General features: G+C 45.0%; 1 protein-coding gene across 1 annotated transcript in view; it reads right to left on the bottom strand.

The window, feature by feature from the left end:
- The window catches only part of LOC138945760 (uncharacterized), a 48036-nt gene that overhangs the window by 26512 nt on the left and 2429 nt on the right, over nt 1-19095 (bottom strand). Inside the window, exons 3-10 of the mRNA XM_070317269.1 lie at nt 17971-18063; nt 15626-15754; nt 15110-15186; nt 14357-14454; nt 11212-14057; nt 10505-10868; nt 8881-8954; nt 32-136 (exon numbers count right to left, since the gene is read on the bottom strand). Coding sequence (XP_070173370.1) covers nt 32-136; nt 8881-8954; nt 10505-10868; nt 11212-14057; nt 14357-14454; nt 15110-15186; nt 15626-15754; nt 17971-18063 — 3786 coding nt within the window. The remainder of the gene's footprint in view (nt 1-31; nt 137-8880; nt 8955-10504; nt 10869-11211; nt 14058-14356; nt 14455-15109; nt 15187-15625; nt 15755-17970; nt 18064-19095) is intronic.

Here is a 19095-nt window from a genome sequence, read left to right on the forward strand (position 1 = left end):
CAAGTCCCCCATGTAAGAATAAGGTACCCACGTGTTCACAGGGCGGACAGAACCAGTCCCCCTCGGGTATGGCCATGAGAGGGGGGCGGAGACAGGCCATGTGGTAACCCTTGTCACAACTGTCGCACAGCAACATCTGCACACACAACAACAAAACATTAACAGCTGTAATGGTGACACGGCTGTTTAGGGACAGAACATACATTTTTAGTCCTGTTTCATCCGGAAATAATCAGAAAAGGATATTTTATCGAAATCTTTAGAGCCGGGAAAAAGTGCTTAGTAGAATTGCATCGTTTTCCGGGCCAGTGTATGCTAGCGATTGAAACATCATCTGGTTGAGATGGTGAAACCGGAAGCATGTATTGTTTTGTTTTTTTAAATACTAAGGATATACTCATATAGAGCAACTTCCATGGAAATAATATTGACCTATGATCTAAATAGGGCGGTGTGAGACTATCCAATCACAACCCCTGAATTCCCCCATGTGTCTATCAGAATAGCAATAAACTTAAATACTTGCATTTTCATCTATTTGGCAGAGCTACTGTAATCGAAAATTTTTAAGTAAATTTTCATTTCATTAATATACTTACCCGAATCACATAAAAGCATTGACGCAGTCTTACATGCTTAAGGTCTGAAAAGGCTACCCGTCTTAAGGGGAGGTGGGCCAGTGCACTACCTTTTTTTCAATTTTGAATGTTTTATTGTGTCTGAATGTTATTTTATGAAAGAAATGAACAAATGATGACAAAGAATAGTCACTTTTTGTATTTTCGGTTGCTGGTTTTTGTTTTACGCGACAAAAACAGTCAAAATACAGACAAAAGTGGAGTACAGGAGATACACGGATTTTCATCAGATGTGATTGTCACACTTCTAATTATTGTTTTATTTTATCCTTCTGGGTATGCTCTAGGGGATTACGAAGCAGATCTTGTTTATTATATTTATATTTGGAGTTAGGAACACTTCTTTGTTACAACTGTCAAACTTTAGGGTAACGCTTGCGAAATTATTTTTTGAAATAATCTGGATATGACTATAATAAAATTTCAGCAAAATCCCTTCGTAATCCCCCAGAATGTTATATTCTGCACAAACTACAAAAGAAAATATTGCTCTAGCTAAATTACAGCCAGAGAAATCGCGTAACCCAAGACGTAACCGTAGGCAAAATGGCTGAACTGAGAAAAACGACATTGAAGATTGAACACCACAGAAACACTATTGAAACAGACACACAAGGACAAAACTGTGTTATGAATGAACAGCTTAGTTTATTTGAATTGCAAACTACTTAGCCTTTAGCACGCCAGCAGAGAATTTATGCGTCCATCCCTTCTTTCCCTCTGTCAACCAGCATGGGGATACTGCCCCAGCGCTAAACGTGTATCAATGACCCGATTCTCGTTTGTATTTGCATGCGAGAATAACGGTATTTTTAACGGTAACTTACTTGAGCCAGAACGAGACTTATTTCCTTCCGTTATCTCGTCGATTTGTTAGTTTCCTCGAAGTTTTCTGCTTTTGTTTTTACATCGATACAGTACTTTGGTGCTTCGACAAGCAAGATGGAGGATGATGAGTTTGAAACTTTCGTTTGAGTTGTTTTTTGACAACAAATCGTACGTGGAATCTGAACGATTTACTGAGGAAGCTCTTCGCAATGAACTGTGTATCGCGGTGAAGAAAATGACACAGTTCGTCAAGACAGTGACGGAATTTACGAAAGTGCAGATTGATACAAACAGTTGCTGATCCAGTTTCGTTCGGGAAATGGCAGGCCCAGCAAACATTACCGATAATCTGACTGATGTTGGATACTTTCTCCTGTTTTTGTTTTTTTGCGTAGCAAATGCTCAACTTGCTTGTCGAGGAGATACTGCACAGAAACTGACTCAAATTCAGCGCAAAGCAAGCCAGTGCCGAGACGTAAAAAGTGTGCTGCATGGCGTGTTCGGAAATGGTGACCTGTGGATCTGCGTGGAGATCAAAGCTTTCCTCTGTATCGGAAACACCGACAGAATCCAAACTTTGGCCTAGTACCAGCGGAACTACTTGTTGTTGCTAACCGAACTAATAAAGACATTGTCCTCTTTCTTATTTCGAGCCATTGTTATCGTATCAAAGGTTGTTTCTCAAGGAAAAATTCGCTTTCGGTTGTCACCGATCGTTTGATGTGTAACCAGGATGTTGTAAAACCGAGTGAACTTCGGGTGTTCCCGTCATGGCCGAGAGTCTCTTCGGTAGTTTCCGTATGCAAAATTCGTAAGCTGAGCATGCGCACTCACAAAGTAAACTGGTTCCCGATTTCGGTTTATGAAACGAACCAATGGATGTCGAGTACCTTCCAAATAAGGACATTTCCGTTCGATTACGATTGCTGCCTTTGCAACAGACAAGTGGCTGAGTGAATGGAACATTCATCAAAACACTGATGTCATGTTATAGGTCAAGAGCTGCTGCGCAGTTTCGTATGTCGTGAATGCACTGTTTTGCTGAGGACAAAGCTGTAACTAGCCTTTGAAATGAGACATTTTTTGGCGGGGGAATATCGACTACAGAAGACAATCAATGCCACACATGTTCACATTTTGTCTTTATTGACAGATAAATAGGACACTTTTGACAAAAACACCGACACACATGGATGATAGGTATGTTATGGAAACATAATCTGCTAAAATACCCAAAACAGTGTTTTGAACGATTTGGTCAATTTTGCACTGGCCCACCTGCCCTTAAACAATTTTAAAGGGGAGCAACCCAACACAAAAAGTGTAAACAGGCAAGGTAGTGACCATCTACCCAGGGAGTTACCTCCCATCTAGGGTTATGTGACGTCACTTCCCCCTGTAAACACCACATGCTTCATACGACTTAATAGACTAAAAATCATATGCGGGGTTGGCGGGAGGGCATACACTATGTGATTCGGGTAAGTATATTAATGAAATGAAAATTTACTTAAAAATTTTCGATTAAATTACATATTCTTACTCCGAATCACATAAAAGCAGATAGCTTCAACAAGGCGGTGGGAAAGAAAAATCCAACTCACTCTAAAAACCTTGCCAAAACCCTGGCCTGCTGACAAGAGGTCAGGAAAAGGGCCCCGTGAGAAAGAAAAACTAACTCACTCTAACCCTTGCCAGGAACTGGCCCACTGCCAAAAGCAGAAAAGGACCTGAGAACCATCCTGATTGACAGTCGTGATGTCTCTCAGGCAAAAGTTGCGAAAGACAACATCAGAGAGCCAGAAATGTGTGCCCAGCACTTCTTCCAATCTCCTGGACCAAGCGACCCAGAAAGAGAACCCAGCCTTGGATTAAGCCGAGCCGAGTAGAGAGGGAAAGACAAGCTGCCCCCCCCCCCCCCCCTTTCGGATGGAAGGAAATGCACATGCACCGAAAAAACGATCTATGCATAAGGTAGTCCGATCAGTGAGGTGAGGGACAAACCTCGCGGCGACCATAAGACGATCACGCCGAAGTAATCAAACTTAGGAATGGCGTGAAGCCCAAGTCGGTGAACCTCTTACTTCCGGCCGAAACTGGAAGCAGCTGTCGCGGACGACTGCTGACGTAAGTCGAAGCTCGAACCGGGCGTGACAGTAGCCTGTGCACTAGCTGGTGAACCTCTTACTTCCGGCCGAAGCTGGAAGCAGCTGTCGCGGACGACTGCTGACGTAAGTCGAAGCTCGAACCGGACGTGACAGTAGCCTGTGCACTAGCTGGTGAACCTCTTACTTCCGGCCGAAGCTGGAAGCAGCTGTCGCGGACGACTGCTGACGTAAGTCGAAGCTCGAACCGGACGTGACAGTAGCCTGTGCACTAGCCAGTGAACCTCTTACTTCCGGCCGAAACTGGAAGCAGCTGTCGCGGACGACTGCTGACGTAAGTCGAAGCTCGAACCGGACGTGACAGTAGCCTGTGCACTAGCCAGTGAACCTCTTACTTCCGGCCGAAACTGGAAGCAGCTGTCGCGGACGACTGCTGCTGAAGTGACCGGTGACCCAAAACAAAATGACTAAAAGCCAGAGTGTTACAGAACAGTCTGCTTGAAGGTAAATGAAAGAAATTCAAAAACCCCAAGTAAACTTCGTAGCCAAAAACCTGAGAGAGGAGATAAGCCACAAAGAATGACTCCTCCAACATGCATTGCCAAAGACAATGTCCCCTCAGGAAAATCTGAATGTTACTTCCGAGGCCAACTCAAGCGCAACTTAAGTTTGGACGAAACACCAGAACACGTCTGATCGCTAGAGAAAGACGGAGTCAGACTCTGCGAAAGACGCCCAGGACCAAGTCCAGCAGCTTGTGGCAAACTGAGAAGAACGGGGAAGCCCGAAAACGGGAGCCCCACTCAAACGGCAATCGTCCTATCTCATCTCCTGCCTAAGATGAAATAAAGGAAAGAAAGTCGAAGTCCGAAGCCACAAGAACAGGGAAAACAACAACCATCCCGCCCACAGGTGGAATGGCTGTTGCACCAGCCGAGGCTAAAAAACCCTGGATGCCCTAAGGTCAGCCGCTGTTCCGAAACTCAGACGTACCTAGAAGCGTCTGTGAAAGAAACGACCTCTCCGATAAAACCGGAAGTGCCACTGCAGCAGCCCGTGGCTGAACTGCTGTTACACAACTGAGGACTGAAGCTGTAAAAACCGAAGGACAGCGCTAGCACCGACCAGAAGAGACCTCAGCGGGTGCTCGAGCTGATGGGCCTAGACACCGTGAAAGGATCGGCTGACGCATAAATAAATATGCACTCATTAGATCGATGGGAGTCCCCCGACCTCACCACTCCCACAAACTATTGGCTGTGTACAGAGACCATCCAATGAAAACTTGCAAGGAGAAGACCCGCCCCGCCATCACCAAAGTGGAGGGCGGAGGGGGGGGGTGAGACCGGGGGCACTTCCTTGGGGAGAGAGGCTAGCCTAGGGCTGCCCTTCTCCCTGCCCAAAGGTGATCTAATTCTCGAGAATCAGACAGAGACTGCCCATTGGCCGCCTGCTGAAAACATCCCGAGGCCCGAGCCTGCTTCCCGTGAGGAGGCTAGCTCTGCTTTAACCCTTGTAGAGAGAAGTCAGAGATCCGCTGATCTCTAACCCACGGGATCTACTTTGCTTTCTGGTAAAAACACCGAAGTTCAAAAAGCAGATCCCTCTACTCCGATCAAAGTCCAGATGTCCCTCCTAGCCTGCTCAGAGACCTGAGCATGCGAGAGAAACAAGTCCTCCCTACACCCGACTGTAAAGCGAGGTGAAGGGAGGACAGCCTCTTTGTTCCTCGTTCGCCTTAGCCAGGCTGAACGAGTGGAGATGCCATCAGTGTCCTGACACACACTAAGCGTGAAATGTTTAGTGACTCCAGGAAAGAGCGCGAGAGCGCTCTGACGATCATCTCCGAAAAAGAGGCAAATTCCAAAAACTGACGTCCAAATTCCTCTAAGTTCCTGCGTTCCCATTAAGGTGTACGCGGAAGAGCAAGACGCCAGCAAAATCCGACCCAGCTTCAGCCAAGAGAACTTCCTATGACAGGAAGAAACAAAAGACGAAGCCTGAGTAGCCGAAGACAGCCGAGGCTGCGCGTGTTCCGGAACTGACCCGTGAAAACCGAGCAGCAGAACCGGAACCCGTGGATACCACTTCCGGTAGGAGATGGCCAGCCAAAACCTGCGGAAGATGGTACCCACATTGAAGGTGACTATCAAACCGTAAGTAGGAAAAACTCCTCCTTCGCGGAACGGAAGTCCGACATCGCTGAATGCAACCAAAGAGGAAGCCAATGTCCCTCCATAAAAAATCTGGAAGTAATCTCCATCGAGGCCTCGAGAGAAGCCGAGAGATTCGACAGAACGTGTCTGGTCTCTGGCTAAAGGCTGTATAACAGAATAGCCCAGAGACCTGACACTGACCGAAGTCACAGTTGCAAGTGGAAAGCTACTGAACAGGATAACCGGAAAACCGGAAACCCGTTCAACCGGAAACCGTCCTGTCTCACCCCTCCCATAAGAGGGTAAGACAAAGAGGAGGTAACATCCGAAGCCACCAGAACTGAATAGACAGTAGACGCAACACCCGACCAGTGAAGTGACTACCGTCCCGGCCGAGGCTGAAAGCCTGCATGCCCATAGGCCAGCCGACGTTCCTCACTTCGCTAACAGTGATAGGAAGGAGAACGATGCATCCAGACAAAGCCGGAAACGCAACAGACAAAACCGCACAATGCGGAAGCAAATGTTGCGTGGACTGAGGACAGAAGACCGAACGCCCGTAGGCTAGTCCGCGGTCAACTCCAATAGAGACACACAGTGTAATCGCAAAGGAGGACCTATGCTCCCGGTAAACCGGAATGACGACTGTCCGGATGTCCGTAGGACGTATCCTGTTCCTCCCTCACTGACCTCCGTATAGGCGCAGCAGGGGGAGGAACGGCAACTCCGGGCTGAGCCGGAAAAGCAACGGACGAAGCCGCATAAACGGAAACGCCTGTTGCGATGACTAAGGCCGAGGCCAGAACGCCCAAGGCCAGTCAACGGTCAACCCCAGCCATGACCTCTGTGAGTGCACGGGATGGAGGACCTTCGTTTTCGGGAAAACCCGGAAGCGCGACTCCCGAAAAGGGAAGCCGCCCTTGCCTATTCACAGCCGTGCACGCAATGCAAACAGGCTTAGAAAGAGCAGAAGATTAAGCAACGGACGAAGCCGCATACAGCGGCAGCGTCTGCTGCGAGGACTGGGGCCGGAAGCCCGGTTGCCCGAAGGCCAGTCCACAGTCGACACCAGCAGGGACCTTCGTGGGTGTGCCAGATTGACCTTCGCTTCCGGGAAAACCCGGAAACGCGACTCCCGCAAGCGGAAGCCGCCCTTGCTCAGTCACGGCCGTACACGCTGTGCGATCAGGCCTAGAAAGAGCAGCATATCCTGACTAGCAGGAAGTTTTGCAGTCGACACCAGCAGGGACCTTCGTGGGTGTGCCAGATTGACCTTCGCCTCCGGGTAAACCCGGAAACGCGACTACCGCAAGCGGAAGCCGCCATTGCTCAGTCACGGCCGTACACGCTGTGCGATCAGGCCTAGAAAGAGCAGCATATCCTGACTAGCAGGAAGTTTTGCAGTCGACACCAGCAGGGACCTTCGTGGGTGTGCCAGATTGACCTTCGCCTCCGGGTAAACCCGGAAACGCGACTCCCGCAAGCGGAAGCCGCCATTGCTCAGTCATAGCCCTCTCGCTATACGATCGGAACTAAGACGAGCAGCATATCCTGACGAGCAGGAAGTTTGCAGGTAGTGAGCCTGCGACCAAGAACTGTTGCTCAAAAGAGAGCGTCCGGTGGCTTCACGAGAGCCAGTGGAGCAGTTCGACTTACCGTCCATGCCCCCCAAAGGGGCAGCAGACGCAGCTGAAGGCCAGCGGCCGGAAGCCGTGGCCGACAGGAAGCCAAAGAGTGGCCGTCACCCGCCGCCGGCGGAAGTACAACGCTGGAGACGGCGTGTGAAGCTGCACTCTTCCCTCCCAAACTGCGAAACTCTGGAAAAAGAGAGCAAAACAGTATAGACACCAGAGCGCCGCGCTCCGATGCCGAGAGGGAAAGCAAGAAGCAAGACACGTCACAGACGTGCTAAACTGCCCCCCAAATTCATTTGGGGCAGAATAAGTAACGGACAAAGCGGTATACATGCTTAGTACGAAACAACAACAAATGCCAATGGTCTGAAAGACCAATGACACACACCTAGCCATGTTATCTCACCGTCAGACACGCTGACGCAGACAACAGGCGGCAAACAAAGAGTTACTGAAAATTAACAAGTCCAAAACGGACGGAAAATTTAGCAACTACAACAACCTTCCTGTCAAACTAATGACTAAAAAAGGAAGCGCTTACCAACTAACAAAGCAGAAGGCAAGTAAAGAGGTAAAATAAGGTTTACCTATCCAAAATATAGGCCGTGCCACATTCGCCGTCAGCTAAGCTGACAAGCAAACGTGGAGCCCCAAAATGCGTTACTGAAAAAATTTTACAAGTCCGCAAAAAACGGACGAAAAGTCAGCAACTACAACAACATTCTTGTCAAAATAATGACCAAAATGGAAAGAGCTCACCAAACACGTAAAGGCAAGCCGTTAAGACGGGTTAGGTGGCCGGTGGGTGTCCTTACAAACACCAGCACTCAGCCACACACGGAGCCAAAAAATTCGACGACCTCTCTGCTGTAGGCTGAAATGTCGTATGAAGCATGTGGTGTTTACAGGGGGAAGTGACGTCACATAACCCTAGATGGGAGGTAACTCCCTGGGTAGATGGTCACTACCTTGCCTGTTTACACTTTTTGTGTTGGGTTGCTCCCCTTTAAAATTGTTTAAGACGGGTAGCCTTTTCAGACCTTTTGCATGTAAGACTGCGTCAATGCTTTTATGTGATTCGGAGTAAGAATATGTAATTTAATAAAGTGTACGAAACATTGAGTACTCTATTTTTGTGAAGGTTTCAAAGAACAGCCAAAAGTCCTCTCGGTTTTGGGACCCTCTAACTTTATAATTGGGGGTCCTGCACCCTCTTGGTATAGCATGGGTTGGGAGCCCTGTTAACTATGTTCTGTGAGCCCTGTTAACTATGTTCTGTGAGCCCTGTGAACTATGTTCTGTGAGCCCTGTGAACTATGTTCTGTGAGCCCTGTGAACTATGTTCTGTGAGCCCTGTGAACTATGTTCTGTGAGCCCTGTGAACTATGTTCTGTGAGCCCGGTGAACTATGTTCTGTGAGCCCGGTGAACTATGTTCTGTGAGCCCTGTGAGCTATGTTCTGTGAGCCCTGTTAACTATGTTCTGTGAGCCCTGTTAACTATGTTCTGTGAATACTCACCATGTCAGGGTGTGTGGATTTCTGGCAGATGAGGCATGGGGTGTCATCCACCGGTTCTCGCTCCTCTTCCTTCTCTGCACACAAAGAGTTGCAGTTTATACATCAAATCCGCATCTAAACGATTCATTTGTGCACGTGAGCTTTCTCCTACACATGCTACTCTGTACTTTTGTGTACATAGAGAGAGAGAGAGGGGGGGAGAGAGAGGGGGAGAGAGAGAGGGGGAGAGAGAGAGGGGGAGAGAGAGAGGGGGAGAGAGAGGAAGGGAGAGACAGAGAGAGAGAGAGAGAGAGACTTAGAACATTTTATTCACATAAAGGGTAGACAGTTTAGGCCATAGGCTTAATCTTACAATGAGCCCTTTACATTCACACAAACACAGAGAGAGAGAGAGAGAGAGGGGGAGAGAGAGGGGGGGAGAGAGAGAGGGAGAGAGAGGAAGGGAGAGAGAGAGAAAGAGAGGGAGAGAGGGAGGGAGAGAGAGGGGAGAGAGAGCAAAAAGATTCAGCAAAAGTAAACCACAGTACAATACCCCCCCCCCCCCCCCCCCCCACAACCTCCACCCCCAAATTTAGGACCTTACTTGTTCAGAATTTCTGTTCATAACCTGTGTAAATGTACCTCCCTTTTAAGACCTGCTTTTTACATTTAGTCAAGTTTTGACTAAATGTTTTAACATAGAGGGGGAATCGAGACGAGGGTCGTGGTGTATGTGTGTGTGTGTCTGTGTGTGTGTGTCTGTCTGTCTGTGCGTGTGTGTGAGAAGAGCGATTCAGACCAAACTACTGGACCGATCTTTATGAAATTTGACATGAGAGTTCCTGGGAATGATATCCCTGGACGTTTTTTTTCGTTTTTTTGATAAATACTTTTGATGACGTCATATCCGGCTTTTTGTAAAAGTTGAGGCGGCACTGTCACACCCTCATTTTTCAATCAAATTGATTGAAATTTTTGTAAAGCAATCTTCGACGAAGGCAGGATTTCGGTATTGCATTTTAGCTTGGTGGCTTAAAAATTAATTAATGACTTTGGTCATTAAAAATCAGAAAATTGTAATTAAAATTATTTGTTCATAAAACGATCCAAAACTACGTTCATCTTATTCTACATCATTTCCTGATTCCAAAAACTATAAATATGTTATATTTGGATTAAAAACAAGCTCTGAAAATTAAAAATATAAAAATTATGATCAAAATTAAATTTCCGAAATCGATTTAAAAACAATTTCATCTTATTCCTTGTCGGTTCCTGATTCCAAAAACCGTAGAGATTTTTATTAATCTCTCTTTCTACAAGTACTTACCAGTTCCATTTAACTTTGCATACCATGCTAATAACTCAGAGTTTGGATTAAAAACACCCTCAGAAAGTTAAAACGAAGAGAGGTACAGAAAAGCGTGCTATGCAGCACAGCGAAACCACTACCGCGCTGAACAGGCTCGTCAGTTTCACTCCGTTATGCACAAGCGGCGGACAACAGCCATTGTGAAAAAATGCAGTGCATTCAGTTTTATTCTGTGAGTTCCACAGCTTGACTAAATGTAGTAATTTCGCCTTACGCGACTTGTCTTACATTTGTTTGAGGTCTTAAAAGGGGAGGTTCCACCGTAGCACTTACTTTTTAGTGCTGCCTGCCTCTGCCTGTTGCGTCCTTGCCTGGGTTTGAATTCATCGTCATCATCAGTATCCTCATCGGTCGGAAGATCCACTTCGGACGACAGCTCCCCACTGGCCTCCTCACATGAGACTGCCAGCTCGGGAGTTGGCTCCTTCTTCTTCATCGTCCGGATGCGCATACTGCGACGAGTGTTCATCTGCATGAGGTCTGTCTCTTCTTCAGCCTTTTTCTGTGCGACTGGGGGTTTGGTTTTCTTGGCCTTGGGGGTGGTGTTCGCCTTGGTGACTCCTCCTGCTGTCTTGGCTGGAGTGACAGGCTCGTCGGGTTCGAAGTCGCTGCTGTCTTCTCCCACGATCTTCTTCTTCTGCAACAGGTTAATTCTTTTGATGAACTGATTGGTGGAAATAGTTCTTTTTATAAAGTGAAAATGAGAAAGAAACACTAACACACTGAAACACAACTAAAATTAACTTGAAAAATGAAGAACCAAACCCAAATCATAGCAAAAGGTGTTCCTCGAGGCATTCCTTCAAAGTTGACTTCGTGAAGACTTTTACCTAAAAATAAGTGCCAAAACTTAATGCAATTTTGTGGACTTGGCAAAGTTGTCTTTGCCCAATAAATATCAGGTTTCAGGTACAATGTCCAGTAATCATTACAGTCAACAAACTTTTTCGCTCCAGTTTTACAAAACAATTTTCGCTCACCTTTGCAGCTTTGCTGAGAGGTAAGTCGTCAGAACTTGATGATTCACCCGCTTCCTCCCCGTCACTGTTAGCCTTGACCTTGCTCCCTGCCTTCGTCGGGGTCTTGGCTCCACCCCCTCGCCCCCCCTTCCCCCTTCCTCTGTTGTTGACCAGGGGGGCGTCACTGTCAGAGCTCTTCTCATCATCTCTGCCTTGATCAGCAGATTTGGCATCGCGGCGACCTCGAGCAGCGGCACCGCCTCGTTTGACGCCAACCTGCTTGGCTCGTTTCTCTGCGGGTTCAGAATTGTTGTCTTCGCTGTCCACCTGAGGGGCAGTCCGCTTGACTCCGCGAGAACCTCCTCGTTTTTTGCGTCCACGACCCCGTGACCCCCCGCGCCCCCTTCGAACAGCTTTGCGGGATTTCTTGGGTGTCGCGACCTCCTGTTCCTCTGTCACTTTTTCGGGTTCTTCTCCATCCTCTGTGTGGCCGTTGACAAGGTTTTCTGCTGCTTTTGGTGTGTTTTCTTCCTGATTTTCTGCTGCTTTTGGTGTGTTTTCTTCCTGATTTTCTGCTGCTTTTGGTGTGTTTTCTTCCTGATTTTCTGCTGCTTTTGGTGTCTTTTCTTCCTGATTTTCTGCTGCTTTTGGTGTCTTTTCTTCCTGGTTTTCTGTGGCCTTGGGGGTACTCTCATCCATTTTCTTGTCCTTATCTACATCATTTTCTGTGTTGTTGCCCTGTTTGCCTTTACGTGCCCTGGTAGGTCTTGACTTCACAGGTTCTTTCTCTTTTCCAGTCACACCCGTTGCTTTACTACTGTCTACATCAACCTCCATTTTCTCAGCAGTTTCTTCTTCATTATGTGGAGTTGTAGTAACTTCATCTGAACCACTTTTAACTACTGAATTGACAGTGCCCTCTGAATCAGCTGTGGTTTTTGATGCTTCTCCAAGGTCTTTAGTTTTTGAACTATCACTGACAGAAGACTCTGACTTTTCCACATCATGTTCCTCAGAATCTTTTGATTTCTTCTGAGACACTTTCTTGGAACAGTTTGCAGAGTCAGAATCGTCTACAACAGCAGTTTTGGAAGTCAAAGATTTTCCTACTTCACCATTCGAATCATCCACTTTTGATTTAGAATCTTCCACCAAACCTTCAGCAGCAGTGGAATCCTTCCCTGTGCCTTGACCTGCACCACCTGAACTCTTGTTTTCTTCACTTTGACCACTGCTACCTTTCACATCTCCCTCACAGTCCTGTTTCTCTGACGTCGAGGCGTTTTCAGAGTCTGTGACAGCTGTGGAACTAACACTTTCTTTTAGTTTGACGTCAGAGTCACGAAGAGTTGAGGTGGCTTCTGTCTTCTGCTCAGCTGAAGACTCCCCATCTTTGTTATTCTGTTTCTTCGATTCTTTCGCCTTTACTTCTTCCTTCCCTTTGTTCTCAACTTTCCCCAGTTCTGTCTCAGCTTTTGAGTCTACCTCCATTGCCTTTATATCCCTAGATTCTTTCTTACCTGCGGAGGCCTGATTATCTGACTTTGACTGCTTGTTCTTGTCAGATGGATCAGACTGAACTTTTTCACTTGATGTTTGCATGTCAGTTTGAGTTTTTTCACCTGCACTTTCCAACCACGAGTCACCTTTAGCATCTACCTTTCTGCTCTGAACTTCATTCTTTTGATCCGATTTAGCTCCAGTGCAGTCAGAACTAGAGGATTCTACTTTCTCTTCTGTATCAGTCTTGCTATCTGTTTTGGACTCAGACACACTTTCCGTTGTTTTGGCGCTGTTGTTTGCCGTTTCCTTTTTGTCTGCCGTTGGTTCGTTTTGTTCTGGTTGGCTGGATTTGGTGTCATGGGCAACAGCCTCACTTTCTTTCTCTCCCTTCTTTGTGAGATCTTCTCCAGTGGATTCCTTTTCAGCTGTCAACTTTCCCTCCACCGCACTTTTCTCAGAGTGTGACGATTGATCAGGGGCTTTATCACCTGACGCTGGAACAGCACCCTTGCTGGGTGAACTGTCCTGGACATTGTCTTTTATGCTTGGGCTGCTCTCTATGGCCACACTCTTCCCTTCTTCCTTACTGCTGACACTTTTGGAAGTAGTCTCCTCAGGTTTTACACCACCCTCAACAGTTTCTTCTGTTGAAGAAGGAGCAACATCTTTTGCTTTAGAGGCTGATTTCTCTTTCGCTTCGTTATCCTTTTGGTTCTTCATGTCTTGACCTTTGCTTTTGGTCTCATCTTCACCTGTTTCACACTCGCCTTTGCTTTCTGTCTTTTCCTTTGTGGCTTCAGATCTATTACTCTTCTCACTTTTATCAACACTTTCAGAAATGTCACAAGCTTTATCATATTTGTCAGTCTCTGTTACTTTGAGCTGTGCAGAATCACTCTGTTCTGTCACTGAGGTTTCGGGCACAGAATCTACTTCACCAGTCTGATTCTTTTCTGAGCCTTCCTTTTCACTGCCAACAGCTGATTCAGTTCTGTGCTCAGACTCTGCCGCAACGTCTGAAGTCTTGTCCGATTCTTCTTTCCTGTTCTCCGTCTTGGAGTTTTCCCTTTTCTGCTCGCCTTTCTGCGACGGTTGGCTGGTTTCTGTTTCCGACACTTTCCAGTTACCAGTGGATTCCATTCCTTCAGTAACAGGTTCTCGTTTCACAGTGAACGACTTCACCACTGCTGAACCTGTCATGTCTTGCTCTGTTTCCGCTTTCGCAGATTTCATCTCTGACGCGCTGCCTTCAGGGGGTTCATGCTTGACGTCTGTAGACTCTTCTTTCAGCGTTGCCATGGTGATGTCAGGCGGTTTCTCCTCCCTCTCTGGGCTTCCCTCCTTGCTTGTAGTCTTTGATTCATCTGAAAGTGAAAGATAAACCAGACATGAGTAGATATAAGACTTAAAATGCTATATCAGCAATGTGCAGTACACAGGGAATATGGCCCAGCTTCGGTACATTCAAACATAACAAAATACAAAGGGCTCATCCATCAAAAATAACTCTGTCGGGTTTGTATGTGCTCTGGAAGACCAAAGAGTGAATACGCTTGCCAAAACCTCTGACAAAAATTAGAGGGGCCAATCACTAGCAAAAGGTGTGTCGGAAAAGTGTTTTTCTCCAATGCACACACACATACATACACACACTTACACAGACCTGTAAACACACTGCTCTTGTCTTTGTCATCCTCCATAAAGTTGCGCTGTGTGTTGTTTCGCAGCCTGTCCACCAGTGAGGCAAGTTCATCTCGATCGCTGGAAAAACACATGCAATTTACAGCTAAAATCAAATCAAAGGTTTTGGTTTAAACAATGTTTATTCATATGATACATGTTCAAGAAATGTACATTGACATAAGGTGAAAACAACAACAAGCCTACGGTTTTACAGTGGAACCCATTTATTACCCTGGTTTTTTTTTTACAACCTCTGTAAATACACCCCCATTGTAAGATCTCCTCCTGTTAAAGAAATAATTTTCTCGTATTTTTCCTAAAAGTCCTAAAACGGGGCTTCCAGCACGTCCCTTGCAGTTAGGCCAACCACGCCAGCAGTGTACAGTTCATGGTCACCATAACAAAACTATCATAAAATGGAAGGTTGAATTGCATGGAAGTTGCTCTCATGATGTTTTTTTGACATCCTGAGAAAGCTTGGTTCAGAAAAATGTGAATATCAAACACATTTTTAGGCCATTAATGAATTTTGATTGTGTTTAATTAAGATGACTGTCCCCAAACCCTGTACAGTGGCACCTTCCCTGTGACCAACTCTTGATAACGACCACCTTGGAGGATCCATGGAAATATATACAGGTTATGAACAGAGAGTCTGAGATAACAGGGTAACATACAAAATAAAACAAAGTCTTTTCCTTCATCACTACAGCCTCAATAAGCCAACGGTTACCTGCACAGAAGTTTCCATGATTCAGCGTTTTCATCATCAGGCTCTTCTCTGTACACAAACAGATTGAAGTCTTTGTCCTGCATCAAAGAAAACACAACAAAATTAGGTGATGAACGGCAAAGGTTTGCTGACACAAATCAGCTCAAATTTGTTGACACAGACTTGCACATGTACAACCCAAATGATGCTAGACCAACTACAGTTTAAGGTCTGCTGTTTTCCTTCATGAAATGTTCAGATTTTCTCTTATTTCTGTGGCTATCTCCAATTTTCTCTTATTTCTGTGGCTATCTCCAGAGTAAGCTATCTTCAGAGTAAGCCTTGGAAGTGACATCCCATACTGAAAAAGTGAAAGAAGAGTAAACATTTTCAAATGTAGTCAGTGTGACGACTACCCTCACACACGGCTATTTCCAGAGATTTCCATTTCGACTTTATAGCTGAGTTAACATTTTGCAAATTATTTTTAAGATGGCATCCCAACAAATGATAAAACTCCAATGAAGCATAACCTACCACGAGGTACCAGTAGGTCATCCCATCCCTGTCACGGCCGGCTGGCAAAAAGCGCATCTCTTCTGGCGGAAACTCGTTGACCTTCTCCTTGAACTTGACATTGTAGTCAAACTGGCACTCCAGCAAGTTCTGTGGAAACATAAGCGCAAAAATATATCAACAGCATACATTTTCACTGAGTTAAAAAAAATGCAATTTTTACTGGCGTGGGCACTCAGAAGCAAAAAGATTCTCTTTTGAAAAGACGACCACAAACCTGTCATACAAATAAAAGCCTGTGACCCCTTAACTCATTCTCTCCCAGGTACAGATATATCCGTACCTTCTCATATGGCTCTATCTGACCAGGTACGGATCCGTACATACATAGTCACTACATTGCATCTGCTCTCATTCGGCACATATCCGCATTCTGCTCAGCCAGTTAGCTTCAGTCACTTCCTACTAACGTTGATCTAACGCCTGCATTCCAGCGTGTTGATACACAGTTACTACAATTCTGAGTGACCTGCTGCAGCACAACTGGTCTCGGCTAAAAAAAAATTGGTCAACATTGGTGGATTACAAAGTGTTAAAGGCTGCCATATTTGTAGCGTTCATTAATTAATTCATATTGTTTACATGTGCCAATAATGTTATAAAACTGTACCTAAGGGGATATAATAACGCTTGGCTGTAGCTTTCGAACACAGAAAAAATTATTTCAGTATTGCAAAGTGGTGTTGATAGTGTCGAATGTAAACAGAACAGTCTCAAACGCCATCTTTGGTTTACGGTCTAAAAATAGCCCAAGTCCTGGAGAACTGTTGCTAAACAATGCAATAAAGAATTAATTATTTCTCGTAATTGGTAAGGACTTCAAACCTAAAACTTTGCAGGAAGCTTAATTTATACATCCCCACAACCATGTGAAAAGCCCTGGAAGTAATTAAACTAATTAAATAGGACTATGTCAGCCTTTAAGGATCTTGTTAAAAGAGAAGGGTTGTAAGAAGCTCACTGTACACTGGACTGACCACACAGAAAGACAACCCAACCTTCTCAGTGCATGATTTTAGATTCACACTTGATTGCAAAGGGTGACAGGGCTGTCTCATTCTCAACAGACCGTTCGTCATGTAACATCCATGCAGCAAAATCCAGAATTATTATTACAGTAAAACCCACCTTTCATGGCCCAAAAAACCCTGAGAAAATCAGGTCCTAAACAAGAAGGGCAAAGCCCATACGACTCACATGCTTGACCTTGACCTTTACATGACCTTGACCTTCAGGGTCAAGGTCAAATAACTAAACCTAGCAATGACATCATACACTAAGAACTGCTTTACACATTTTTCCTACCAAAATACATACTGTGACCTTGACCCAAGGTCAAGGTCATCCAAGGTCATGCAACACAAAGCTGTTAATTCAAGACATAGGAAGTACAATGGTGCTTATTGGCTCTTTCTACCATGAGATATGGTCACTTTTAGTGGTTCACTACCTTATTTTGGTCACATTTCATTAGGGTCAAAGTGAACTTGACCTTGATCATATGTGACCAAATGTGTCTCATGATGAAAGCATAACATGTGCCCCACATCATTTTTAAGTTTGAAACAGTTATCTTCCATAGTTCAGGGTCAAGGTCACTTCAAAATATGTATACAATCCAACTTTAAAGGACCCTTGCGACCTTGACCTTGAAGCAAGGTCAACCAAACTGGTGTCCAAAGATAGGGCTTACATTGCCCTGTATAGCATACATAGCTAAGGTTGCCATTCTCGATAACTTCAGAAAAAAATACGAAAATGTGAAAAATGGTCGTTTTTAAGACAACAATTACGGCCCCTGTGACCTTGAACTTGAAGTGAGGTCAAGTTGCCGCACATGTTTTTTGAGATCTTGTAACCATACACCATCAGGCCACATCAGGTGTTGATAGACTTAATAGTGTCCAAGAAATATCCAACGTTAAAGTTTTCCGGACGGACGGACGGACGGACGCCGGGACAGACGGACGGACGAACGACTCGGGTGAGTACATAGACTCATTTTTGCTTCGCATGTTAGTCCAAAAGAGAGTGAGTCACGGAACATACATTTACAAACACTATAAAAATCTGGAGAAAAATGTCTGAAATTGGTGGCTCTAAAAAAAAGGAGGGGTGGGGGGGGAGGGTGGGTTCCACTGCATTGTGGAAGAAATAATGTTGGGAAAATTGAAGAGATGTACGTACGTTGACAACTCTGAGCTTTGTGGATAGCTGTGCAAGGTCTTAAAATGGGGGTTCTTGAAAGAGATTTCTACGGTATAGTGGAAGAAATCCTGTGGGGAAAGTAGAAGAGATGTGCATACCTTGAGAACTCTGAGCTTTGTGGACAGCTGGGCATGTCTGTACCCAAAGCGCTCCACTTCCCAGGCATCACGGTCAGAAAAGTAAAAGCAAAACTGGAACACAAATGAACAATAATTCAAAAAAGATCATTAGTAAAACTGAAACTTCTTTTGTGTATACCACTACCAGCTAGAAAAAGACACTCAAAATCCAAACCTTTGATCAAACTTTCAAAAATCTAACATATGTTTTTCACTACTATAAATAAGATTGATTATCAGTAACCTGGTTATTCAATGCAAAATGTACCAACAAGCGCCTGTTGCCAGTTGATGGGACTCAAGCTATAGAAAAGTTATTTATTATAATTATTATCATTATTATGTGTTTCGTGTCACGGCTTGTGTACAAAACAGGTGCCATTTTTCTCAAACAGTCAATTTTCTTACCACTCAGACCAACATAAATTTGATACTGATGGATGTGCATGAAGAGTACTTCATGACTGTATTGTTTATTTTATAGTTATTTAGATACAGAACAAAATACAAAGTTCAATAGTACTACATGTAATAGCCAGAATGGGAATTTTGCATTTCGACACCTTGACAGATTCCTGGCCATAAGTGTAAAACTAAAGCATATCTTGAAACAATCACTACTTATAATCATTTTCAAAAGCAGCACAGCAGCAATGCTACAAGTAAAAAGCCACAGAAAGGATATCACATATAATATTAATTTTATTTTTAATCAGCAGCTTTGTTTTGACTATGACTATTATGAGACAGACGTACAGTCGAGATCATTTAACACGAAAAACGATAAGCCGAAAAAAAACCATTACGCGAAACGTGTTGTCAGTCCCAATCATTCCCTTCATAAACCCTACTAAAAAACCCATCATAACGCGAAATAAAACGATCTGAGACTCACGCAAAAAACGTTTACATGCAGCCGATTCTCGGTCTCTTGCACCACCAAACAACTGAATCGTGTCAGCAGTTCAAACGAGTTTCGCGAACATCGCTGCAAGTAAACCGAAGCAAGAAGTGTTCACGTGTTTCCACGGCCCATTCACAGAAAGAATGAAATGGTCGACGTAAACTTAGACTTTATCACGAAGTCGGTACAGCTCACTTGTG

This window comes from Littorina saxatilis, linkage group LG13 (genome assembly GCF_037325665.1).
Source record: "Littorina saxatilis isolate snail1 linkage group LG13, US_GU_Lsax_2.0, whole genome shotgun sequence".
Classification (NCBI taxonomy): domain Eukaryota; kingdom Metazoa; phylum Mollusca; class Gastropoda; order Littorinimorpha; family Littorinidae; genus Littorina; species Littorina saxatilis.